The 25,531-nt window shown below is 50.2% G+C and overlaps 1 protein-coding gene across 1 annotated transcript; it reads left to right on the forward strand.

Annotated features, from left to right (window-relative positions):
• The first annotated feature begins 18 nt into the window (after positions 1–18).
• D2hgdh (D-2-hydroxyglutarate dehydrogenase) lies at positions 19–20,302 on the forward strand. Its single transcript, XM_051154401.1, has 10 exons — positions 19–161; positions 904–1,247; positions 7,057–7,114; positions 7,658–7,797; positions 9,146–9,339; positions 10,850–11,018; positions 13,341–13,484; positions 14,355–14,497; positions 17,594–17,759; positions 19,788–20,302. Exons 1-10 carry the CDS (start codon positions 115–117, stop codon positions 20,045–20,047), a joined length of 1,665 nt encoding a protein of 554 aa, XP_051010358.1. The 5' UTR covers positions 19–114; the 3' UTR covers positions 20,048–20,302.
• The last annotated feature ends 5,229 nt before the right edge of the window (positions 20,303–25,531 follow it).

Genomic DNA, 25,531 nt, shown 5'->3' on the forward strand with positions numbered 1-25,531 from the left:
CCGCACAGGTCAGGAGCGAGCCTATTTACAGCACTTTTCACTTCCCACAACCCTTGGCCGTGTTGGCTGGGAAGGCAAATAGCAGGTCTTCCCTGACGTCATAGCACATGGCGCATGCGCTTGCTTCGCGCATGCTGTGTGGTGTGTTTTTTCCGTCTCAGGTAAGGCGGAAGCAGCGGCCAAGTAAGATCCTTCAGGTGGCCTCTTCCGGAAAGCTACATGGATTAGCTGTCCTACCCTGGCCAGTATGCACTGTCACAGTTCACTTCCTTTCCTTCCATTAAGACATTTTTGTTTACTACGTGAATGTAAAACCCGCCTTTCAACTATGTTTGGGCGCACAGTTCCGTGATTCCTTTCCTTTTCGTGCCTTAAAATCTAGTTTTATTTTGAAGGAGAAGGGCCTGGGAAAGCGATTGCTGTTTGCAAAAGTTAAAATACAGCGCCCACGAGAGGTTGTACCGCCCACAAGTACATACTCAGGGGAGTCTCTGGATGTTACACTACAGGACGAAACATTAAGAACCAAACCCTCCTAAGCATCTCGTCCTCTGCACCTCATCTTTCTAGTGCCAAGCCACCCCGTTTCTCCAGGCCAGTGGTTGTCAACCTTCCTAACGCTGTAACCCTTTAATACAGTTCTTCATGTTGCGGTGACCCCCAAACGTCATAACTGTAATTTTGCTAGTATTATGAATCGTAATGTAAAACCTGATAGGTCGGATATTTGATAGGCGACCCGCCCCCAGGGGTCGTGAACTGCAGATTGAGAACTACTGCTGGAAGCTATGTGTAGGTGACTTCAGTTGGGGTGCAGAGGCCGCTGCGGGGCTTTCTCACTGCAATATTGTTCGTGGGTAGCAAATTCAGTCTCTCCTCCCGCCCCCCCTCAATTTCTCTCAGATCCGGAGCAATGGTGCTCCATTTGGTGCCCAGGTGGTCCGCAAGGCTCTTCCGGGCTTCTGCAGGATGGAGGAGAACCTACGCTCAGGGAGCTTCGGTGGGGTTGAAGTGGCTGGCTTGCCCTCGGGGTATGTACAGCCCTTTGGCTTGCAGAGGGTACTCCTCCGTCCCTGGCAGCCCTGAGGTGATGCTGACCTCTGAGAGATACCCTGTGCAACGGCTGCCATTTTCTACTGTGTCTGAGGAGGACCTGGCTGCGTTCGAATGCATCATCCCTGGCAGGGTTATCACGGATCCAGAGCAACTGCAGGCATGCAATGTGGACTGGCTGAGGACCGTCAGGGGTGAGTTGGGACCCCGGGCAGTTAAAGTTAAGAGATCAAACCAGGAAGACAGTGTCGGGGAGGGCAGTAGAGTCAGTATGGCTCACAAGTCTGGGAAGACACCACCAAGGTCTTGTGAGAGCAAAATGGGCAGAATAAAAAGTGAAGGAGTCCTTGGCTGAAGCGAGGGTGTGTGAACACTGTTGCCTGCATTTGCTCAGCTTCCCCTCCGACAGCCTTCACCAAAGGCATGCCCCTCAGTTCTGGAAGCCTAGAGTCTGAAATCAGGTGTGTTCTCTGCAGCCTCTGGGAGAGGGTCCTTCCTGACACTGAACTTCTGGTGACGCCAGGTGTTCTGGTCAGCAATCCTCCGGCTTCTGCCTCTGTCTTTATCCTCTTCTGTTTTTTTTTGGGGGGGGGGGATTTTTTTTTTAATTTGAGGGGGTGGGAGGGACTGATTGAGCCTGAGCAAGCAAGTGCCTTGGGAAACCAGAAGAGAGAGGGTATTGGACCTTCTGGAGTTAAAGTTACTGGTAATTGTAAGCCACCTGATGTGGGTGCTGGGACTCAAACTACGTTCTCTGCAAAAGCAGCAAGTGTTCTTAATTGTTGAGCCATCGCTCCAGGCCTCCCCTTTGGTCTCATAGAAACTTGTCTTGTTGGTGTATTTAGGCTCCACTTAGTCCAGGATGATCTCAAGATCTTTAAAAAAAAAAAAAAAAAAAAAAAACTGTGTGTGTGTGTGTGTGTGTGTATGTGTGTGTGTGTGTGTGTGTGTGTGTAAGAGAGTGTGGATTTGTGCACAGAGATGCTATACATGTGGTCGTTCTAGGACCAAACTCTAGTCCTCTCTACTGCTCTTAACTGCCCAGCTGTCTCCAGACCTCAACATTAGGTCTTAATTATCCCGTCAAGCCTTTTTTTTTATACTAAGCTGGAGAGATGGCTCCACAGTTAAGAGCACTGGCTGTTGTTCCAGAAGACCCGCCCCCCCCCCCCCCCCCCCCGGCTTCACTTCCCAGCACCCACATGGTAGGTACCACAGCACCACAGTGTCTGTAACTCCATTTCCAGGGGGATGTGAGACCTTCACATAGACATACATGCAGGCAAAACACCAATGCACATAAAATAAAAATACATTTTAAGGGCTGGAGAGATGGTTCAGAGGTTAGGAGCACTGGGAGGTCAAGGTTTCTCTGTGTAGCTTTGGCAATCCTGGACTCGCATTGTAGACCAGGCTGGCCTTGAACTCATAGTGATCTGCCTGCCTCTGCTTCCCAAGTGCTGGTATTAAAGGCGTGCACCACCACGCCTGGCCAAATAAGCAAAACAACAACAACAACAAATATATATATATATATATATATATATATATATATATATATATATATATATATATATTTTTTTTTTTTTTTTTTTTTTTTTTTTTTTTTTTAAGAGCCCGTTTCTATATGAAGCCATTCTTCTAGGTTCCCGGGTTAAGATTCTGACTCTGTGTGTATGTGTGTGTGTATCTTTATAGATGGGTGTATGACAGGTGCTCTTGCTGTCTGCCACCTCCTGCATCTGTTTCCACCGGTCAGTAATTCTACCCAACTGAGATCCTTCTCAGTAACCCAGGCCCAGCACCTCCTTTGGGTAACTCCTCTTTTAAAGTGATTTTATCCAGCTTGAAAACACAGCATGGCATTCTTGCTGTGAAGAGAAGTAGTTGGCAACAGTGTATAGAGAGCGTTTGACAAGAAGTGGGGACACTTGGGTGCCAGGCAGCCTGGCCCAGTGCCACATGGCTGTTCTCTTCCTGGAAGGACCTGATAAAATTGAGACATCATCACAGGTTCCAGAGGGATTGGAAAGAATTGTCCTCTAGGTCTGCGTGTGAGGTAAAGAGGAACAACAGCACTGTTGTGTGGACCCCAGTTTACTGGGCTGAAGGGAGCATGGAAGAGCAAGTCCTTGGGTTTGCCGAGATAGATGCAGCCAGCTGGGCTAAGTGGCGGGGCCAATCTGGAGTCCAGCCTTGGGGCCATGCTGGAGCTCCGGGTCCCAAGGCCGTCAGTGGAGAGGACAAGCTAGCTAAGGAGACTGGGAGAGCAAGGCCCAGGGGCAGCAGGGGAGCCACAGGAGTATGTCACAGAGTCAGTGGAGAAAAGCTTGGTGAGGCCACACAGGTGGATCGCTGGATTAGGCAAAGTGATCGAGGTCGACGCCCTTAGTGAGCTTGACTAAGAACTGTGGCGCCATTGGTGACCTTGGTGGGGTGGAAGACAAAGTATAGCTGGAGCTGATTCTGGGCTGGAGGAAGAGGGCAGTACTGGGGTGCTGGAGGGGTACGTACTTGTTGGGGGTTGGGGGGTAAAGGTAAGAGCACAAGCCAGAGGAGGTTCGTGTTTGTTTTTCTGTTTTTTTGAGATGGAGTTTCTCTGTGTAGCCTTGGCTGTCCTGGACTCGCTTTGTAGAGCAGGCTGGCCTTGAACTCACAGCGATCCGCCTGCCTCTGCCTCCCGAGTGCTGGGATTTAAAGGCATGCGCCACCATGCCCAGCCCTTCATTTTTCTGTTTTAAGATGAGAGCATTGTAGCAAGTTCCTAGCTGATGGGGATGATGGGGGAAGCTGTGTAGGAAAGGAGGAAAGGGGAAGCAGTGAGCAGGAGTGGTGATGTACATAAGGGAGCTAGCTGCACAGGTGTGAGACACCAGGTAGCAGATCGCCTGCAGTAGCTGGAGGAAGTCATTGCTAGTGGGTGAGAGGCAAGGTGGGTAGAAGTTTGGAGGGGTGCTGGCAGCCATGGTCAAACGTACACTGTGGCCACAACTGTGTTTCCTACTTATAAAGATAGGCAGCAAGTCAGATTTGTCCCCAGTATGAGTGGATACGAAGTCCAAGTGAGTTCACCAGGAGGCAAGCTAGGGACCAAAGGGGGCATTGGGCAGCCAGGCTTGAGATGGGTGAGTGGTGAGATGGGTGAGATGGAATGGTCCTTTGGCAGTCTCTCAGTTAGGGTTGCTATTGCTGTGGTGAAACACCATGACCAAAGAAACTCAGGGAGGAAAGGGTTTTCACATCACTGAAGGAAGTCAGGACAGGAACTCACGAAGAGCAGGAACCTGGAGGCAGGAGCTGAGGCAGAAGCCATGGAGGGGTGCTGCTTACTGCCTTGCTCCTCCTGCTTCTTATAGAATCCAGAACCAGCAGCCCAGGGATCGCACCGCCCACAATGGGCTGTGCTTCCCCAATAAATCACTAATCAAGAAAATGCCCCCCAAGCCGGGCGTGGTGGCGCACGCCTTTAATCCCAGCACTCGGGAGGCAGAGGCAGGCGGATCACTGTGAGTTCGAGGCCAGCCTGGTCTACAAAGCGAGTCCAGGACAGCCAAGGCTACACAGAGAAACCCTGTCTCGAAAAAACCAAAAAAAAAAAAAAAAAAAAAAAAAGAAAAGAAAATGCCCCCCGCCCCCGCCACAGCTGGTTCTTCGGGAAGCATGTTCTCAATGGAGGCTCCCTCCTCTAAGATGACTCTAGCTTGTGCCTGCCAAGTTAGCATAAAAATAGCCAGGACGGGTGGATTATCAGGAGAGGTACCTATAAGCTCTTGAGATTTGGCAAAGTGCCAGCACCACATGCAAAGGCTGCAAAGCAAACAACATTCAGGGGACAAGAAGCAGGGGAGAGGCTCAGGAGTGCAGCTGTAGCAAGGCTCTGGGACAGAGGAGGGCATTCGGGTTGGTTGGACTACAGTTTGTTGAAGGGTGAATGAGGAATCCTTTTATGTTGTCATCAACTGCAAAGGGTCTAGGATACCAGAGAGTGCCTGTGACAACTTTAAAAAAACGATTTGTTTGTTTGTTTATTATATGTACAATGCTCTACCTGCATGTACACCTGCACACCAGAAGAGAGCATCAGATCACATTCTAGATAGTTGTGAGCCACCATATGGTTGCTGGGAATTGAACTCAGGACCTCTGGAAGCATAGTCAGTGCTCTTTTTTTTTTTTTTTTTTTTCTGAGACAGGGTCTCTCTGTGTTAGCCTTGGCTGTCCTGGACTCACTTTGTAGACCAGGCTGGCCTCGAACTCACAGTGATCCTTCCTGCCTCTGCCTCCCGAGTGCTGGGATTAAAGGTGTGTGCCACCACGCCCGATTTATAGTCAGTGCTCTTAACCTCTGAGCCATCTCTCCAGCCCCTCTGCTGCAACTTCTTGAAGGCATGCGGAGGGCAGGTCCTGACCCTGTGAGTGGCCTTTCTGCCTGGAACTGTTTGGGGCCTGTCTTTTTCCTGGCTTGGTTGGAGCCTTTCCAGCTAGACTCGCCTCTTGGTTTGGGCATTTTCCTGTACTGTCTTGGTGATTTCCGGCCTGTTGTTCCTTGTTCTTTTTGTTTGTTTTTATTTTTGTTTTGTTTTGTTTTTGAGACAGGGTTTCTCTGTGTAACCTTGGCTGTCCTAGACTCATTTTGTAGACCAGGCTGGCCTCGAACTCACAGAGATCCGTCTGCCTCTGCCTCCCAGGTGCTAGGATTAAAGGCGTGCGCCACCACGCCCAGCTTTTGTTGCTTGTTCTTGATCTCATTGGCTACTAGCTCCTCATTTTATTGGTTTCTAGTTAGAAGGGTCTACGTGTATCACAATTGTATTATCTTTCTGTTGTTACTTTGCCTGCTATGAGCAGACCCATTGCTGGGCTCTCGAATGTCTGTTGGAAAAGCCACTGCAGACTGGATGTCTTGCTTGCCTTCACCAGCAGTGCTCATAGCACTGAGCTCATTCACACAGGATGGCTCAGCACCCTGAACACAGCCAGCAGAAAGTCCACTGGTGACCTGGGTCCCTGGGTTAGGCCAGCCAGCCTAGGCAGCAAAAGCTATTCTTTTTTTTTTTTTTTTTTTTTTTTTTTGAATTTTCGAGACAGGGTTTCTCTGTGTAGCCTTGGCTATCCTGGACTCACTCTGTAGACCAGGCTGACCTCGAACTCACCGCGATCCGCCTGCCTCTGCCTCCCGAGTGCTGGGATTAAAGGCGTGCGCCACCACGCCCGGCTGCAAAAGCTATTCTGATGAGAAACTGTCTCCTATCTCTCAGAGTCACGAAGTGTAGAGCTTGAATCTTAGGGTGACTTAATTCGAGGACAGAGCTGCTCCACAGTGTTTCTGCAGCCACCATTACCTTAGGGCTCACAGGGATGGAAGAAGCATTTGGACTTCAAAGGGATGAAAGGGAGAGAGAAGCTTGAATGTCCTGGATGGCTGTGGCAACAAATGCTGCCCCAAGTGGCTCCCAGTTGCCATTTGGGCATCAGACAAAGGCAGTAAAGAGTGAGTGAGGAAGGCATGAACCCACTCTGGTGTGAGTAGAAAGCTGCAGGAAGGGGAGTCCTTCTCTGCTGGAACCTAAGGTACAGATGGATGGATAGATCTGTAAGTTTTTTAGCTATTGTACTAACTGGTTAAAGAAGAGTCTGTTAAAAGTCAACAGTCAGTTTGAGGAACAGCAGGATGTTTCCAAGTCTCCAGAGAAGCCCAACAGATGCCATTGCAGGTCGATGCTAGAGCAGGTGGGGAGGGGCCGTTGGCTCCAGCACTTGCTGTACAGTGATCCAGCTGTTACAGAATTCCTAGCAAGGCCCAGGACCCTCAGACGTCTCACTCTTGCACGTAAGTGTGTGTGGCTCTGGTGGCTGTGCTTGGCATGTCACTGAGGAAAAGCGAATGTCACGGAGGATGTTCTTTCCGATAAGCTAGAGTGGAGGGTGGGCATTGGGGGAGGGAGGCTTGTGACTGAGCCACTTCCCTCCACCTGGGCTGACAAGTGTGTTCTCCTGTCACAGGCTGTAGCAAGGTGTTGTTGAGGCCCAAGACCTCAGAGGAAGTGTCCCAGATTCTTAGGTAAGAGGAGATATCCTGCATGCTTAGGTAAGATGCCGTCTGCAGTCACACAGTGCTTTGCAACACCATGGGCCACGTTCATACCTACCCGTTAGAAGGTCCCTGTAGTTTGCTGCCCCTCTGAGTTCACTGGGCGCAAGAATACTGATTGCAGGATTCATCGCAAGCATAGCCCAAGGGCTGGTGTGTCGGGCTCAGAACTCAGCGCCTAGCAGTGGTACTGGACGGAGTGAGAGTGGTGGAGGGTACAGCTGGTGTGCTGACTCTTACAAACGCTATGAGAGGGTTCTGAAGGCATTGGAATTAAGCCCCACAAACCACTTCCCCCTGCCCCAAGACAGTGCTAGCCTCCCTTTCTCTGTGTATAGCTTTGGGGTAGACTCTCCTTTAGAATTCTTCGTGGGGTATTAGGGAAGAAGCCTCTGTCAAGCAGAAAGGCTTAGAAAGGAGATCAAGCTTGGGAGACAGATGTCAGCTTGGTAGCATGTCATTTGGGGGTAGTCATATGAACACGGCTTGATATCTACCCTATGTTTGTCCGAGGCATTGCCATAAGAGGAACTTGGCCGTGAACCCACAGGGCGGGAACACTGGCATGGTGGGGGGCAGTGTCCCCGTCTTTGATGAAGTCATCCTGTCCACTGCTCTGATGAATCAGGTCATCAGCTTTCACGATGTATCTGGTAAGTTTGTGTGCTGTAGGCTCTGAACTCCTCTTGTCCTTCCTATGGCCAGATGAGTTTGTCTTTCCTTGCTAGCCTCTGTGACTTTGCTTAGGCAAGGAGACGAGCTCAGACATTTGTGTGCGCTCATGTGTATAAGGTCCTGGCTGGGACGGACCTGGCAGGTGCATCAGGACCAACTTCCCTGGGCTGTAAGGCACTAGGCGGCTCACACTGTGGGGGCGTGTCACACAAGTCCCATTCGCATCCAGTCTTTGCCATGGCAGCTCTTCCTGGACATATGTGTGGCCATGCAGTGATTCTTGTGAAGAGGTGTCATAGCCTTTTCTTCTCTACAGAGGCTGCTGGATTGGTGGGAAGGGGCTACTGTTGGTAGTCGTCAGCGACATCTCGGCACCAAAAAGTGATCCCCAAGCTGAGGGCACTGATCTGTAACTGTTCTTTCTTCCTCTCCTTCCTCTTAGTGACACAAGAATCTTTTTGGCTCCATTTTTGCCTTTCTCCTTTTTCTTGTTTTATATTGTCATTACGAAGGGCCAGGTGTTTTGTTTGGTCTAGTAGGAAGAGATGGCTTTTGAGAGGTTCTTACCTATAAGGGAGTTTCGAGTTTCTCAGCAGTGACAGTTTATTTCTCTCTCTCTCTCTCTCTCTTTTTTTTTTTTTTTTTTTTGGTTTTTCGAGACAGGGTTTCTTTGTGTAGCCTTGGCTCACTTTGTAGACCAGGCTGGCCTCGAACTCACAGCGATCCGCCTGCCTCTGCCTCCCAAGTGCTGGGATTAAAGGCGTGCGCCACCACGCCCGGCTTTCTTTTTCTCTTTTTGTTTTTGCTTTTTGAGACAGGATTTCTGTGTTGTTACAGTTAATTGTATCTGTGCTCTGCCTGCATGTACACCTGCGGGCTAGAGGAGGGCATCAGATCACATTATAGATGGTTGTGAGCCACCATGTGGTTGCTGGGAATTGAACTCAGGATCTCTGGAAGAGCAGTCAGTGCTCTTAACCGCTGAGCCATCTCTCCAGCCCCAGAGTACTGGGATTAAAGGCATGTGCCACCACACTTGGCTAGCAGTGAGAGTTTTCTTTTTTTCTTTTTTCTTTTTTTTTTTAAAGATTTATTTATTATGTATACAGTGCTCTGCCTGCATGTGCTCCTGCAGGCCAGAAGAGGGTGCCATATCACACTACAGATGGTTGTGAGCCACCATGTGGTTGCTGGGAATTGAACTCAGGACCTCTGGAAGAGCAAGACAGTGCTCTTAACCACTGAGCCATTTCTCCAGCCCAGCAGTGAGAGTTTTCACATCCCTAGAAATCCAGACATTGTTGGTCACCCAGTTGCTCTTTGTAGGAATTCTGGTCTGCCAGGCGGGCTGTGTGCTGGAGGAGCTGAGCCGCTACGTGCAGGAGAGGAACTTCATCATGCCCCTGGACTTGGGAGCAAAGGGCAGCTGCCACATCGGGGGCAACGTGGCCACCAATGCTGGCGGTCTGCGCTTTCTGCGGTATGGCTCACTTCGAGGGACTGTCCTGGGCCTGGAAGTGGTGAGCTGGGTTCTAAGGCGGTGCAAAGCCTGCCCTGGGGATTGTCCTAGCTTCAGTCTGAGGTGGTTGGGTCTCCGCAGCGGTATAGGACGTGGGCCTATATTGGTATGTGTGTATCTGTTTCAGGTTAGGGACTCCATTAACTGTAGTGGTTCCTGGCTCTAGGTGCCTCAGGGACGTACAGAGTCCACATTAGGAGCTACCAGGGGACACTTTACTCAGACAGTGACACTCGGCTAGTACCAGACTTCCAGGAATTGGAGAGTGAGGAAGGTTAGCTAAGGCCAGCTTGGTATGGAGTCACACCCCTGCCAGCTTACCTCCAGGACCCTTGAGTCCCCTCCCCTCAACCCTTGCTATATATTAGAGGCTCAGATCCTCTTGTCTATGCAGCATTTTCTACCCACTGACTCGTCTCCCCAGCTCCTGTTTTTCTATCAGTAAAGTTGGCAACGAAGACTAACTCACTTATCACATCTACTGGTCGGTTCTTATGGCAGAGCCTGTGTCCTATTTACCCAGGTAGCCCTGGGGCAAATATAAAGCCGTGCTTTATCCAGTAAGTCTCTGGCTCTGTTTTCTGCTTGGTTGCCATTTACTACAATTACTACTACTGTTATTATATGTCCCATCCTGGAAATCCAGTAAGCCTCTGACTTGAATTATTAGCCAGTGACTCTCAGGTAGAACTGCGGTGTGGGGAACCAGCATGCCTTTATGACTCAGATGTGGGGGAGCCTCAGGGCAGGGCCGTTTGGTCCTCCTGGCTGTGTTCCTCCTATCTCCAACTGTGCTCCTCAGCCCCCTTTCATGGGCTGTCAGCCTCTGAGGTGTGTTCCCTGCCCCCAAGCTGTCCTTTGACTTCTCCCAGCTCTTGAGGTTCTTTGCCTTGCTTAGGTGTGTTCCCTGCCCTTTGCAGTCATGCTTCTGATCTTCCCATTTGTGCTCCCTACTCTTCCTAGCTGTGCTCCTCACTGGCAATGACTATGCTGTGCTCCCTGCCCTCCACAGCTGTGCCCCCTGCCGGCCATAGCTGTTCTCCCAGCTCTCCACAGCTGTGCTCCCAGCTCTCCACAGCTGTGCTCCCAGCTCTCCACAGCTGTGCTCCCAGCTCTCCACAGCTGTGCTCCCAGCTCTCCACAGCTGTGCTCCCAGCTCTCCACAGCTGTGCTCCCTGCCCTCCACAGCTGTGCTCCCTGCCCTCCACAGCTGTGCCCCTGTGCATTCTTTCCTTCTAGCAGCCAGACAGCAAACTTCTTGGCTTATGATGAGTTTGCGGAGTTCTAGCTGGGGAGAAAAGTTACCCCTTTAGTCTGATTAATCCACTCCGGGTTCCACTCATTCCCAGGCTTCATCCAGAATCAAACAGGGGCGTGGGGAGAGGTGAGTGGGGTGGGGTGGGGAGAGTGGGTGAGAGTTTATGGCTGGCTACATTTTGGAGTTGGGTCAGCATCTCCAGAGAAGGGATGGGTAGCCAGTGCAGGAAGGCCTATCTCTTTCCTCCTGCCAGGTACTTGCTGACGGAACCATCCTGAACTGCCTGACCTCCCTGAGGAAGGATAACACAGGCTATGACCTGAAACAGCTGTTTATCGGGTCAGAGGGCACCCTGGGAGTCATCACTGCCGTGTCCATCTTGTGCCCGCCCAGGCCCAAGGCTGTGAATGTGGCTTTCCTCGGTAGGTCCCTCAACCTGCCTCTGAGGTGAAGAGTGGAGAGTGGACAGGTGCCCTGGGCATGTTGGTGTGCACGTGGAGTGAGAGGAACTCATTGTTCTCGCTTCTTTGCTTCCTGTCTGGAGATCTGGGTCCTGGCCCTCCAGGGTGAGCGTTACGGTTAGCCTGAACCAGAAGACCTGTTCCACCTTCACAAAACCGAGATTCTTTTCTTCTCTGTCGTGGCTGGCTTGCATTTTAGAAGTGTGTCGTGCGGTTCTGAGAGAGGCGATGGCATAGTGGTAATTCCTCTGAGGCAGTGGGCCTCTCTCTCCCTCTCTCTAGCTCCACAGTGGGCTGCAGCCTTTCATCCATGGGGCCCTCTCACCATTCAGCATCCTTTTCTTTTTTTGTTGTTTTTTGTTTTTTTGTTTTTTAAGATAGGGTTTCTCTGTGTAGCCTTCGCTGTCCTGGACTCACTTTGTAGGCCAGGCTGGCCTCGAACTCACTGTGATCCATCTATCTCTGCCTCCCGAGTGCTGGGATTAAAGGCGTGCGCCACCACCGCCCAGCTTCAGCATCCTTTTCTGTGTAGCCGAAGTAAAGCCAGCTTCTGCCTGTGGCTTGTGTTCGTCTCTCTTACCTTCATCTGGGCCACTTCCTGGCCTCCTGCCTGCAGCCGCTGGCTCATCCAGTTAAGCTGGACAGAGAGAGGTGCTCTTGACTTGTTGGATCCCACCAGGGAAGGCTGTGGGTCCTAGGGTCCCTTCCCAGCTACTTGGTCTTATTGTGTCCTTTTATTCTATTTATTAAATGTGTGTGTGTGTGTATATACATTTATGTGTGTGTTTGTGGAGGCCAGAGGCTAACCTTGGGCATTGTTCCACTTTGTCCTTGGAGACAAGGTTCTCCGTTATCCTGGTAACTACTCAGTAGCTAAGCTGGCTGGCCAGCAAGCCCCAGAGATCCGCATGTCTTCATTTCCTTGGTGTAGAAGTCTCCAGGTGTATACCGCCATGCTGGCTTTTCTTTTTGTCTTTTTATATCTGTATGTGGTTTTACCCACGTGTATGTTGTCATGCCTGCATATATGTCTGTGTGCCATTGTGTACACAATACCTGTGAGGCCCAGAGGAAAGAGTCTTATTTCCCAGAACTAGGGTTATAGATTGGTTGTGAGCCACCGTGTGGGTGCTGAGAACCGAACCCAGAGCCTTTGAAAGAACAGCCAGTGCTCTTGACTTTGGAACCATCTCTCCAGTATATAACCAAAGACTGAGACGTTTCTTTAACTCTTCATCTTTCTGCACCAGACTTTTCTCAGTCTCTCGTTCCCTTTAAATCCATCCACGAACACTTTTTGTGGTAGAGGACCAGGCTTCTCGTGGTGTCTTCTCTGTTCTGAGCTCTCCTCGGTCGTATACAGAGCCTCACTTCTGAATGGTTTGGTTGGTTCCTAGAAGCCTAGAAGAGGATGATTTCTTCTTGGAGGGGGTCTGTGCTGTGGCTCCCGAGCCCGGTAACCTTGCAGAGATCTCAGGTGTCCCTACATGAGTGTTGGATCAATTTCTGAGACCAACTTAGACCCTAGTGCCGACAGGTGAGCATTACAGTTGTTTTTCTGAAACTGTTTTTTTCAGTTTCTCTCTTAACTCGGCTATCACACACAAACAAATTGAGACTCTATTATATTATTTTAATAAGCTTCATATAACTGAATAATAACTGAGCAGTTATTATTCCATTCTTATCCCTCTAAGCTAATCTGGTGTCCTCTCAGCGTACATCCCAGAGATACTTGCACTTTGTAGCTTTCTCCGCTCCACTCCTCCTCCTCCTGATCTCTCTTGGACCTCTTCCCATGGCTGAACCCCCTGCTTCTTCCTCTCTTCTAACTCTTCCTCCTCTGGCTGTCAGGAAGTCCCGCCCCATTCTCTCCCCTGCTCAGAGATTCTCAGAACAAGGAGTGCAGTGCAACCAGATAAGGGGGGCGGGGGCACAGAAACCAGCCCTTGAATTACACAGTAGCCTTACACCTACAGGTGAGTGGAATGGCCCATTTCTGATGGCTCTTGGCTCTGGCCCCTCTGACTTCTTTTGCCATTCCAAGTGCTCCGTGGACGTTTTTAGCTGTAGTTTCAGATCTAGAGACCTTGATATGTACCTGTGGGCTGACCTGTGGAGTGTTTCCGGTAGCACCAAACCCTTCATAAGTCACTCTACTTGTCCATGTGAGTTAGGTTGCTGTTGCTTCTGAGAAAGGGTGACCTGGCCAGGTGATGGGTGAGGCCCTGGGTCCTGCTGTCCTTCACCCTGTGGTGTCTGATGCACTGTGTCCTATTGCAGGCTGCCCTGGCTTTCCTGAGGTTCTGCAGACGTTTAGCACCTGCAAGGGGATGCTGGGTGAGATCCTGTCTGCGTTTGAGTTCATGGACACGGAATGCATGCAGTTGGTTGGACAGCACCTCCACCTGACCAACCCAGTCCAAGGTACCTGCCCCTGTGCTGCTGGGCAGTATGGCCCTACTGCTTTGGCACTGTGGGACATGTTGGATGGCTCAGAGGTGTTGGTGGTAGAATGTCCCATGAGGGTGGGTGGTTAGCGAGCACTGTGTGGCCATGGGTCGTTGTGTATAGGAAAGATTTGCTGTCTTTAAGATTTGTATTTAGCCAGGAGGTGGTGGCACACGCCTTTAATGCCAGCACTGGGAGACAGAGGCAGGTGGATCACTGTCAGTTCGTGGCTAGCCGGGTCTACAAAGTGAGTCCAGGACAGCCCAGGCTACAAAGAGACAAAAAAAAAAACAAAAAAACAAAAACCCCAAAACAAACAAACAACAACAAAAACCTAAAAAAAAAAAAAAAATTAAAGGGATAGTACAGTGCCCCTTAGTATGTTAGTAATACACATTTAATTTTTTTGTAATTTTAAGAATAAGTTTTTGGGATGGAAATTATGGCCTTTGGCATGTAGTAGCCATGTCTGAGGCGATCCTCTACCAACAAGTGGGTTTTCCCTGGGGTTCTGGAGTCTTTTAAGAGCAGACAAGCCAGCGTCGAGAGCCTGCAGTTTCCTCGAAGTGCCAGCCCCTTCCCACATCAGGCTGTTGGTGGGTACCATGTTGGACCCAGCCATGAGGCTGAAAGTGAGCAGGGCGGGGCTTCACACAGAGGGTCACCTTTGGCCTAGTTTCTCGTCAGTGGAAAACTTACATTTAAACCATGTGAAGTGTAGTATGCCCGAATACTTCGTGTTCCATAGGTCACCCTGAGGACCCTGGAAGAGCTGGCTTTGCCATGTGACTTCGGGTGCTGGCAGGCGGGACCACAGCTTACACTGTGTCCCCTGCTCCCTTGCAGAGAGTCCGTTCTATGTCCTGGTTGAGACCTCCGGCTCCAGTGCAGGGCACGATGCAGAGAAGCTAACCAGCGTCCTGGAGCAGGTGCTGAACTCCGGCCTGGTGAGCGATGGCACGATGGCCACCAACCAGACGAAAGTCCAGGTGCTGTAACGCTGCTTTCCCCTTCCTTCCCTCCTGTCCACATAGCTAGGGCCTGAAATGTCCCGCAGTGATAGACTGTGTGGCCAAGATACCATAGAGTTCATAGTATACATAGAAAAGCTCTTTGGAGTGAAAAAAAAAATGTATTCTTTGTTTCCAGATCGTTTTCACTAACATTAAAAAATCATCCCCACAGCCAGGCATGGTGGCACTCATCTTTAATTCCAACATTCGGGAGGCAGAAGCAGGTTGGCCTCAAACTCTTAAGTTCGAGGCCAGCCTGGTCTAACAAAGTAAATCCAGGACAGCCAAGGCTACACAGAGAAACCCTGTCTCAGGGGAAAGAAAGTTAGCCTCACACATCTCCCCGCCCCCAGGCTGCATGGCTGTGTACTGGCTATAAGTTGGCTACAGATCCCCATAGACTTGCCTTAGAGCGTAGAGAGGCAGGAAGAACTGCAAAGGCAAGCCTGAAGGCCCAACAAGTCCAGGGGAAGAGGGTGTCTGAGGAGCGGGCCTTGACTATATTGCCAGGGGAACAAAGGAACAGGAAGCACTTACTTCTGTTTGGTAGCTGCTCATTGCCTTAAGCGCGTGTTTTATTTTCCTGGTGCCTGGCCCTGGTCCTGCTGTCTGCAGTACAATGAGTTGCCACCAGAGGGCAGTAGAGGACAGAGACGGTGCAGGGAGCAGCCAGGGTTGTCCTGGGTTATTTTGGGGTGGGGGTCGTGGGGGGCGGGGGAGAAAGGAAGGATCCTGTGGAGAGTGTGAAAAACAGATTCCTTGAGCTGTGGCCTCTAAAGTCAACCTGTTATATATTCTAGTCTATTTATGAAACCATAACCTTATAGCTATGGTTGTGTTGTATTGTTAGTTTTTAGATTCTTTTTGGTGTTTTTTTTTTTTTTTTTTTTGATACAAGGTTTCTCTGAGTGGCCCTGGCTGTCCTGGAACTCATTCTGTAGACCAGGCTGGCCTCAAACTCAGAGATCCACGTGCCTCTGCTTCACGAGTGCTGGGATTAAATGTGTGCACCACTACTGCTTAGCCAGGTTTTTTTTATTTTTTAATGAGATGGGTTCTCATATAGCCTCAGCTGGCCTTGAACTTGCCCTCCATCCTCTACTCCAAGTTTAGCATCCTCTAAACCTTGTGTCCATGCATGGCCTATGTGGTGCTGATGATCCAACCTAAGGCTTCATGTTGCTAGGTAAGGACTCTCTCAACTGAGCTACATGCTAGCCCTACAGCCCATGCTTGCTGAAGCGTTTACCCATAAGTAATTGCAACCATTGCTTCATACCAGAGGTGTTCAGGGGAATGGAGCAGCCCTTGTGGCCCCTTGATTCTACGAGGTCGCCTTTCTGCCGCAGGTTGATTTCAGAGCTGGTGGGGGTGAGAATCATACTCTCTAGCCTTCATCCTGACGTGGTCCTCCTGTGCTTGGTGGCGACTCTGCATCTACTCCTGACGGCAGAGGTGCTCAGTCTGAGTCCTCAAGGTCCCCGTGTCCCCACCATGTCTCTCTAGGGTTTCCTAGAAAAGGTCTGGGAGAGTCTGGAGCATCCCAGCACCCTATTCTATACTAGGATGGGGCTGGGCTGGGATTTGGGGTCAGAAATTGGAGTTGAGGCTCAGGGAGATGACACAGCCTGGTCCCTGAGTGTGTGTCTGGTGAAATGATGGCTTTGAAGATGTTTCTGCCGACTTCTCTTGTTGAATGAGGCCCTGCAGAGTGCTGGGCCATCCTGCCCTCTGGCCCTTTGTTTTTCCTTCCAGAAGCCCTGAGTTTTCTTCTTATATTGTGTGTGTGTGTATGTGTGTGTGTGTGTGTATGTGTGTGTATGTGTATATGTATGTATGTGTGTTTGTGTGTGTGTGTATGTGTGTTTGTGTATGTGTGTATGTATGTGTATTTGTGTGCAGTGTATGTATGTGTGTTTGTGTGTGTGTATGTGTGTATGTATGTGTGTTTATGTGTATGTATATGTGTGTATGTATGTGTGTTTGTGTGCGTGTATGTATGTGTGTGTATATGTGTGTTTGTGTATGTATGTACGTGTTTGTGTATGTGCGTGTGTGTGTATGTGTGTTTGTGTGTGGGGTGTGTGTGTGTCTTTGGGGAGTTAGGTTCCAGCAAGTGTGTTGAGGTCAGGATAACTTTTGGGAGTTGCTTTTCCCTTTCCCTTCAGCTCCATGGCCTGAGGAAGGTTGGCAGGCTTGCCTCAGCAAATGCTTTAGCCCATGGAGCTGGCCCAGCTGTGGGTTTTCTGACATGTCCTAGGCAGATCCGTGTGTGGCTCTAAAGACATCCCGAGTGCCATCCGTTTTGAGGCAGCTGATACATGACTTTCCCAGGAAAATATAAATGTTCCAGGAGACAGACCAAACAAAGAGTCAAGTGTAGCTCAGCGAGATAAGTGAATATTAGGATTATCCATAGGAGCATGTCTGACTCATGGGAAGCACATACCTCAGAAAGTCTGAATCTCTTGCCTGCTAAACATCTATGTATGCAAATGAATCCAGAGGACCACTTGGTGTTGGGGCATCAGGTGGCTGTTAGCTCAGATAAAATTAGGAGCAAGCGAGAGTCTTGGAAAGTTAAGATTATTCACATTCTGCCTTCGCTGTTTTTGTTTTTCCTCAAGATTTTCCGTATATGAGTGTTTTGCTGGCTTGTATGTATAGTCACTGCATTCACACCCTATACCTGTAGAGGCCAGAAGAGGGTGCTGGGTCCCTGGAACCTACAGGGTGTTATTAGCCACTTTGTCTGGTTGAACCACAGCTGGGGCCTCCGCTAGAGCTTAAGCACTGAGCCATCTCTCCAGCCTCCGATGGTCTTCTTTGTGAGATCTGCCTGCCTCTACCTCCCAAGTATAGGGATTAAAGGCGTGCGCTACCAGCCACTGCTGCCTGGCAGTAGTCTATCTTCTTAAAGTCTCTGTCACGTTGTCACACTGTTGGTTTGTTCAGCATCCCAGGCCTTTGCACACCCAGCCCCTCTGCCTACCTCTCCTCTGTAAAAACCATTTCAGCCTTGCCCAGGAGGCCATTGTGGTGATCTCTGATTGTGTCCTTTCGCTGTCGTAGATGCTGTGGGCCCTGCGGGAAAGGATAACAGAGGCACTCAGTCGTGATGGCTATGTGTTCAAGTATGACCTATCCCTCCCTGTGGAGCGGCTCTATGACCTGGTGATTGACGTGCGCACCCGCCTTGGCCCCCGTGCCAAGCATGTGGTGGGATACGGGCACTTGGGTGAGCAACATGGAGCTAAACGCGTCAGAGGCACATTGGTGTCATGTTAAGAGAAAGCTTAATTTGCTCTTGAGTTAATTTTTATTTTTAAAGATTTATTTATTATGTATACAGTATTTTGCCTGAATGTAATGCCTGCAGGCCGGAAGAGGGCACCAGATCTCATTGTAGATGGTTGTGAGCCATCATGTGGTTGCTGGGAATTGAACTCGAGACTTTTGGAAGAACAGGCAGTGCTCTTAACCTCTGAGCCATCTCTCCAGCTCCTGCTCCTGAGTTAATTTGACCAAGAGCAAACCGAAGTTTGAATCCCCTTCTCTCCCTGTGTCTGTTGTGTGTTTATCAACAGCTGCCTGATGTCTGACTATGAATTTGGTTGTGTTCCTATTGCTGTTTGTCTGTCTGTCCCCAACAAAGAGCTTTATATTTACTCAACAGCCCAGGAAAGGTCACATGGGGAAGGAAAGAGAGATAATTTACAGAAATCTTTAATAGAATTTCACAAGCGATTATATTATTTACTCCAGCTGGACCCAAAGCACTCAGTAAAGGAAACAGAACTGTGAACATTAAGTATCAAGTTACATCCATGACGCTTCCAAAATCTATGGCAAAGATTTGTTGCTTAAGGTTATTTTTCAACCTTTTTTGCTCTTTTCAGCAAGTGATTGTCCCCTCTCTCTCATACACACACACACACTCACACATACACTCACACACACACACTCACACACACACGTACACTCTCACACACACTCACACCCCCACACCCACACACACACATTCACACACACACTGCCTTCTGGGTCAGCAGCATGGAAGATTAACTAGACAATACCTATGCATTGGCTTAGGTTGTAAAAAGCTGATTACACAGGGAAAATCCAAGACTAGGAGGGCTGATTGTCACGTTGTTTTCTTAAAGGTGGGTTAAACAAACAGGCTTGAGTGTGTAGCAGGCCGTCAGACTAGTTATGTAGTCTTCTATTAACTTGGCTGTGAGGTCCAGCAGAAGTTCTTAGAATGGGTAAGAGAGAGTTCCTCAAAATGGTGTCGCTGGACCTCCATAGCTGAGCTTGTCAGTTGAGTTTTGTGGTTTGTCCCAGCAAAGGGTGCAAGGCCTGGACTGAGAAGGTATTGTTGGTCTGTCTGTCCATCTGTCTCTCTGTTTTTGTTTTTGAGACAGGTCTCACTCTAGTTTTGGCTGGCCTAGAATTCACTCTGTCGGCCAGGCTAGCCTCACACTTAGGGTGCCTCAGCTGCCTCTGGCTCCTGGGTGCGGGGACTAAAGGCATGCGGCGGCACTTTGTCCTCACTTCATTTCTCCCAAGTGATGTCTGACAAGCCTGTTGGTGTACAGGAATGGCTCCCACCAGCCTGTCTCCTCAGGCCCTAGGGTTCTGAAGCCAGTTTCCAGTCATTTTTGGGAGAGTAGGAAAAACAACAACAAAAAACCTGGTGCTTGAGGCTGGAGAGATGGCTCAGTGGTTAAGAGCACTGACAGCTCTTCCAAAGGACCCGGGTTCAATTCCCAGCACCCACATGGCAGCTCACAACTGTTTGTAACTCCCAAGATCTGACACCCTCACACAGACATACATGCAGGCAAAACACCAATGCATATACAATAAAAATAAATAAATTATTAAAAAACAAACAAACAAACAAAAAAACCCGGTACTTTAGGTCGTGTGCTGTTAATTGACAGGGATGACTTGTTTATCCCTCCCAGTCTCCATCCCCTTCAGTTCAGGGGACCTGTGTGCTGTGATGGGGAGAGCAGTGCAGTTGTCAGCTTTCCCACCTGACTCTGAGCAGGGGCTCATTTGCCCAAAGTGCTGCAGGACAGAGCTCAGCAGCTACCATCCATAGCCATGGAGGATTGAAGGGATGGGTGAGGCAAAGGTGCAGTCACCTGGTTGGGGGATGGGGGGGAGCACATCTCAGGGAGTATTAGAAATCTGAGAAGGATGCTTTGGGGTAGATTTCTGGGGCCCCGCCCAGCCTAACTGTTTCCTTGTTCCCCAGGGGATGGTAACCTTCACCTGAATGTGACTGCAGAGGCCTTCAGCCAGGAGTTGCTTGGCGCCTTGGAGCCCTATGTGTACGCCTGGACCGCAGAGCAGCGGGGCAGTGTCAGTGCCGAGCATGGCCTAGGCTTCAAGAAGAAAACCGTACTTGGCTATAGCAAGCCACCCGTGGCTGTGAAACTTATGAAGCAGCTCAAGGCCCTGCTGGACCCCAAAGGCATCCTGAACCCCTATAAGACTCTGCCTGCTCAGGCCTAACTAGAGCTTTTCAGCTCGTTGTGGCAAGATGATGGAGCCTCGGGCATGCAGGGTTGGTGGGCCTGGAGGCCTCCTGGCTGGTGGCGCTTGCAATGGACCAGGCTACTGTCTCATTGGTTAGGGACGAGCCAGCTCTGAGCACCTGGTCCTTCTCTGGCCTCCTGCCAGCTCCCTGTGGGCAGGCCAAGTGGGTGGGCAGTCGCCCCACTCCCAAACAGGCCAAATCTCAGTGCTCTGTGGTAGCCTGTGGAGACCCGCCTTGTAGGCAGCTCTGGAAAGAGTTCTGTGTGGTGGGCACCCTGTGGGCTGCAACAGAGCTGTGCGTTCCCAAATCAGTTCCCACCGTAACCCTGAGCACCACAGCTTGTTCACCTGGGGCTGAGTGGAATCTGCTGTCATACCAAGCAGGTCTTGGATTGGTAACTGTGGTCCACCTGACCAGGCCATTCCTTTTGTTTTGTTTTGATTAGAGGGGTTTTGTTTTTGTTTTTGTTTTGTTTTTTGTTTTTTCGAGACAGGGTTTCTCTGTGTAGCCTTGGCCATCCTGGACTCACTTTGTAGACCAGGCTGGCCTCGAACTCACAGCGATCCGCCTGCCTCTGCCTCCCGAGTGCTGGGATTAAAGGCCACCACACCCGGCTCTTGTTTTGTTTTTGTTTTTGTTATCTCTGATTTGTTTGCTTTGAGACAGAGTCTCTCTACACTACCCAGGAACTTACTGGGTAGGATCAAATGGACCTTTAACTCACAGTGATCTGCCCGCCCCTGCCTTCGCCTCTGTCTCCTGTGCTGGAAGTAAAGGCAAATACCACCACACCCAGCTTACCTGGTTCTTGAAGACCTGCCTGGGTGGTAAGCCAGTGTGTGTGGGCTGTCTTTGCCTGCAGAGCTTGGTTTCTGGTTATGGAACAGTCCCCCAACTGAAGTGAAAAGAGGCAACTGTCAGTTGTGGGCACACCACATGGTCTGCACACTAACCTCTAGGACTTGTCCAGTCTCATGAGGTTGAACCAAACTTACTTTTTTTTTTTTTTTTTTTTTTTTTGCTGTCAATCAGTTTCCAGAAAACTTTTGAATTACCACCCGCCGTTGGTGCTGGAAAAGTATTCACATCAAGTTTTGGCTAGTTGCACACATAGGGCTCTCTAGGTCTCCATGGTGTCTCCACACGCGGACTGGGAGGCGAATGTGGAGGGGCCGGTAAGCGAGTGAGGAGCAAGAGGTTGTAGCCACCCTGCTCAGTAGCATGATACAAACACGTACGGTGAATGTGGGGGGTTCCAAAGCAGGTGTGTGTCAACCCTTCCTGCCAGTGCCAGCCTCCCTCTTACTCCAACTGGGCATTCATTTTCTGGAGCTCAGGGGGTGAGGAACAGGCAGGGGAGCCTGTAGTTTCCCCCTTTTTACTAGCTGTGCAATGCTCCCGTCTGTTCATCCATCCCTGGGGAAGAGCCACTTCTTGGACCCACTCCAACTTTTCTTTTGTGCCTTAATGTTAGTACATTTTGACGTTAGTGGTATCTAAGCCTCACTGAAAAACGGCGTGGTGTAGCAGTATGCAGCTGGAAAGCAAGCTACCCAAACTTGTGTCAGCTCTGACCAATGCTCCCTAGGATAAGGGAACAGTGCATTCCACCCACCCAGAAAAACCTAAGTTAGAAATAGATGGGAAAATGAGCTTGCTACTGAGTCTGCCGACTGACCAACGAGATTGACTCCGGAAACCTCAGGCCTCCAACACAGCCAACGACTAATTAATGCCTGAAGACTCAGACCTCCACCCAGGGAGGAGAGTAAGCCTGTGAGAGAGCTGGACGTGGTGGTGCTAGCTTGTAAGCCAGCATTCAGGAGGCAGAGGCAGGCCCATCTCTGACTTAGAGAGCTCCAAGATAGCCAACGTTCCATAGTGAGAGCCTGTCTTAAAAAGTAAGAGCAGGATGCACGCCTTAATCTCAGCACTTGGGAGGCAGAGGCAGGTGGATCACTGTGAGTTCGAGGCCAGCCTGGTCTACAAAGTGAGTCTAGGACAGCCAAAGCTATCACAGAGAAACCTTGTCTTGAAAAACCAAAAAAAAAAAAAAAAAAAAAAAAAGCAAGAGCAGGTGACCCAAAAAGCTGACTGCTCCCATTCCATTGCAGACAGGAAGTCTCCAGTGTGCAAGCTGGAGGGGCTATTGTGTTTGGATTAGTTTAGGATTCTACCTCCAGACGTCTAAGCTGTAGCAATATGAGACATAGTTACCTAACCCAGGCAGTGGGAGGAGCATAGTCAGAGCCTGCAGCTTCTCAGTGACTGAGAATATGGCCTGGAGGTCTCAGCCCTAGGGAAGATGCTTGGGGCCTGGGCAGGGCCTTCCTGACACAACAAGGGTCTACATGGTCCTCCAGAGCAGTGTGCCTTGCAGAAGGACAGATGGCACCTGAAGATGGTCAGGATCCAGTGCGTTGTATGGTTGCAGACCATACTTACTAGTTGGACTTGTGCCCGCTGGGCTCAGCACATCTACCCAGTCAGTGGTGGCCACTCTGAACCTGCCCCTGCCCCTGGACATGTGGGATGCAGGAGGTCCCTCCCTGCTTTTGACCTGTGGACCTTGGTTGCAGCTTCCCATTGCTGGCCATCTGGACTCCCAAAGCCTGGGTTGGTAGGTGACCCCTAGGCCCATAGAAGAGAACCCCTTCCTTGCCCTAGGGGCTCAGTGGGAGCTGAGAGCAAGCACATGTGAAGGGGGGCTACTGTTAAGTCACCAACTTGCACCCTGGTGGGATCCTTCATGGTGAAGTGTCCCACCTCTGAGCCAGTGTCAGGTTTTGGCTTTTGTTTCTCCCCCACCTTAAAAAATATGCAAGTGAGCTGGGTGTGGTGGCACATGCCTGTAATCCCAGCACTTGGGGAGGCAGAGGCAGGTGGGTCGTTGTGAGTTTGAGGCCAGCCTGCTCTACAAAGTCTAGGAGAGCCAAGGCTACACAGAGAAACCCTGCCTCGAAAACCAAACAAAATGCGAGTGGTGTGAGGTAACTTTTTCCTCAGCATGGTGTTGGCTCTGTTTCTTAACAATTAAACTTTATTATACAACCCAACTAGCTTACACAAAAGGGAAAAAAGGTTAAAGGGAAATAAGAGTGAACCTTTCGGTATCCGTTTCACTGGACGGGTCCCTAGGTGTCTCTGGCCTGCACGCTGGTCCAGCCTGTTTGCTGATCCTCTTTCCGATTTATGTGTGCTTAAGACTGGTTTGAACCTACTGTTCCTCTCTGTCCACTCTGCCAGCCTTTCTCTCACTTGCAAGGGGCAGTCTTCCTCTCCCACTGAAGGTCGATTAGAAACACAATAGTCTAAGTGGAGTCCCTCAGTCCCCTTCCTGAATTCCAGGCCCACGATGGCTCCAGCCAGTCTATCTCAAGGTTAATTTCAGGGAATATCTGGGGTGTGTTCAAGGGCACAGCCCGCCAAGATTGCTTTCACCTGTGACAAACAAGGTTTACAATCCTTCCCACAGCATGGCCCTTTACCATTGGTTTGAGCCAGGTCTGCTCCTGAAAAGTCTGCTTAGCATTTCTGCACCAGGTCTGAGGACAGACTGTGCCATGTTCTGCATAGATTCAGATGTGAAGAGGGCATGGGGTGGGGTGGCCTTACTCTCAAGCACATCTTCCTTCCTCTCTGTAGATCCAATGCCCCGAGGAAGCACTGTTAAAAAAATAAGGCAGAGAAGTAGGCTTGGTCATAACAGGCTGAGATTGCTTTATTGCAAACAGGAGAGCAGCTGCAATGATTCTACGCAGGCTTAGAGGGGCTGGGACGGGCACGCACGCACATACTTAGGCAATTACGCACAGTACACAGCTGCTGGAAGTTACAGCTATGCTTCTGTGATTTGGTGGGAAGCAGGGTGGGTTGTTTTCATTACCTGGGGGTATTGATTCTGCAGGTGGAGTGGAGCTATCCACCTGCTCTTTATGAGGTACAACATGCCTCAAGTCCTCATGACGGGAGGCTATCACCTGACAGGTTCAAGGCTAGCCGTAAGGTTTCTAGAGCAGCACTCGGCAGGGTGGTTCATAAGAAAGGGCTCCAAGACTTAGCCAATGTTTGGACGAGGCCCGTGCCGCATGGTCTGGCCTGCCCTGGTGCATACAGGCCAGCCTGCAGTTGGCCTCCCTGGATCCTGACATTCCTATCTACAGGGCTGCAGAAGTCTTTCCCTCTTGGCCCTCACCCAGCAGGTTTATAAACAGGTGCTCCTTGGGACAGTGGCCCTACAAGTTGGACTCTTCTTCATCTATAGTTTTTTGTTGTTGGTTTGGTTTGGTTTGGTTTGGTTTTTCGAGACAGGGTTTCTCTGTGTAATAGCCTTGGCTGTCCTGGACTTGCTTTGTAGACCAGCCTGGCCTCGAACTCACAGCGATCCACCTGCCTCTGCCTCCTGAGTGCTGGGATTAAAGGTGTGCACCACCAGGCCCGGCCTTCATCTATAGATTATGTGGCTATTAGACACCTCCTTGGTTCACAGGCAGTATAGTTGTCAGAGCTACATTTTTGGTTTTGTGACCCTGGGGTCTTTGGGACAGTGGGGGAGGGTGCAGTGTGGCAGGGCACATTCCAAGTGGCTCATGGGATATCTAACACCCATTTAACTAGGTGGGAAGATTTGCTTCTGACTCTGGGAAATGGGAACCTGGGGGCAGCCAGGTGAGTCCTCCCACTGGTTCTCACTGAGCCCTGGCCTGACAAGGGGTGCACTTGAGGGAACCCCTGGACTGGAGCTCTCCCTACTGCAGGTCCCACCGGCCTGGCCCCTGCCTGTTCTTGCCTTTGTCTTGGTCGGTAGCCTCCTGGTCATCCTCCCCTGGCCTGAGTTCTGTAACCCAGAAATCAAGAATCGATCCTTTGTTCTCTGGTCACCTGTGCCTGAGACAGAGCTGGGCTTGATGCCGGCTGGCCAGAAAACACTGAGTGGAGGAGCAAACTAGAGGGATCTACCAGCCTTGGGTGGCACTCTTCCCCTGGTAGCTGTGGGTCTGGCTGAGACCCATGGGGCATAGGCTTTGTGCCTAGCACATTAGCAGAGCTGGTCTGCGAATAAGCAGAAATCTAGATAGATAGAGCTGTCCCCAGCAAAGCCAGTTGGAAATTCCTGTGTCTTTTGGGCAGGGCCGTGATCCATTGGACACTAGTTTTTGGTACTCTAAGCTGCCATATCCCTGAGTGAAGGGCTAGAGCCCACAGACTCAGTCCTAGGCAATCTCTAAGTAGAGCCCCTTGGTCACAGCAGACTGTCCCTTCTGTTTAGCTGGCCAGCCCCTCCGAGCTTCATTCAGGAGAAGCCTGTGGCTATATCACACCGTATCACAACTGTCCTGTCTATTCCCAGTGGCATAAAAGTAAACGGTCTCTTTTTCCTGCTCAGGCCCTGTAAGTCAGCAAAAATCTAGGGAACTACTACCCTGGCCTGAAAGAAGGGTGCTAGTTTGGGGACCTGA

Source organism: Acomys russatus, chromosome 12, assembly GCF_903995435.1.
Source record: "Acomys russatus chromosome 12, mAcoRus1.1, whole genome shotgun sequence".
NCBI classification, from domain to species: domain Eukaryota; kingdom Metazoa; phylum Chordata; class Mammalia; order Rodentia; family Muridae; genus Acomys; species Acomys russatus.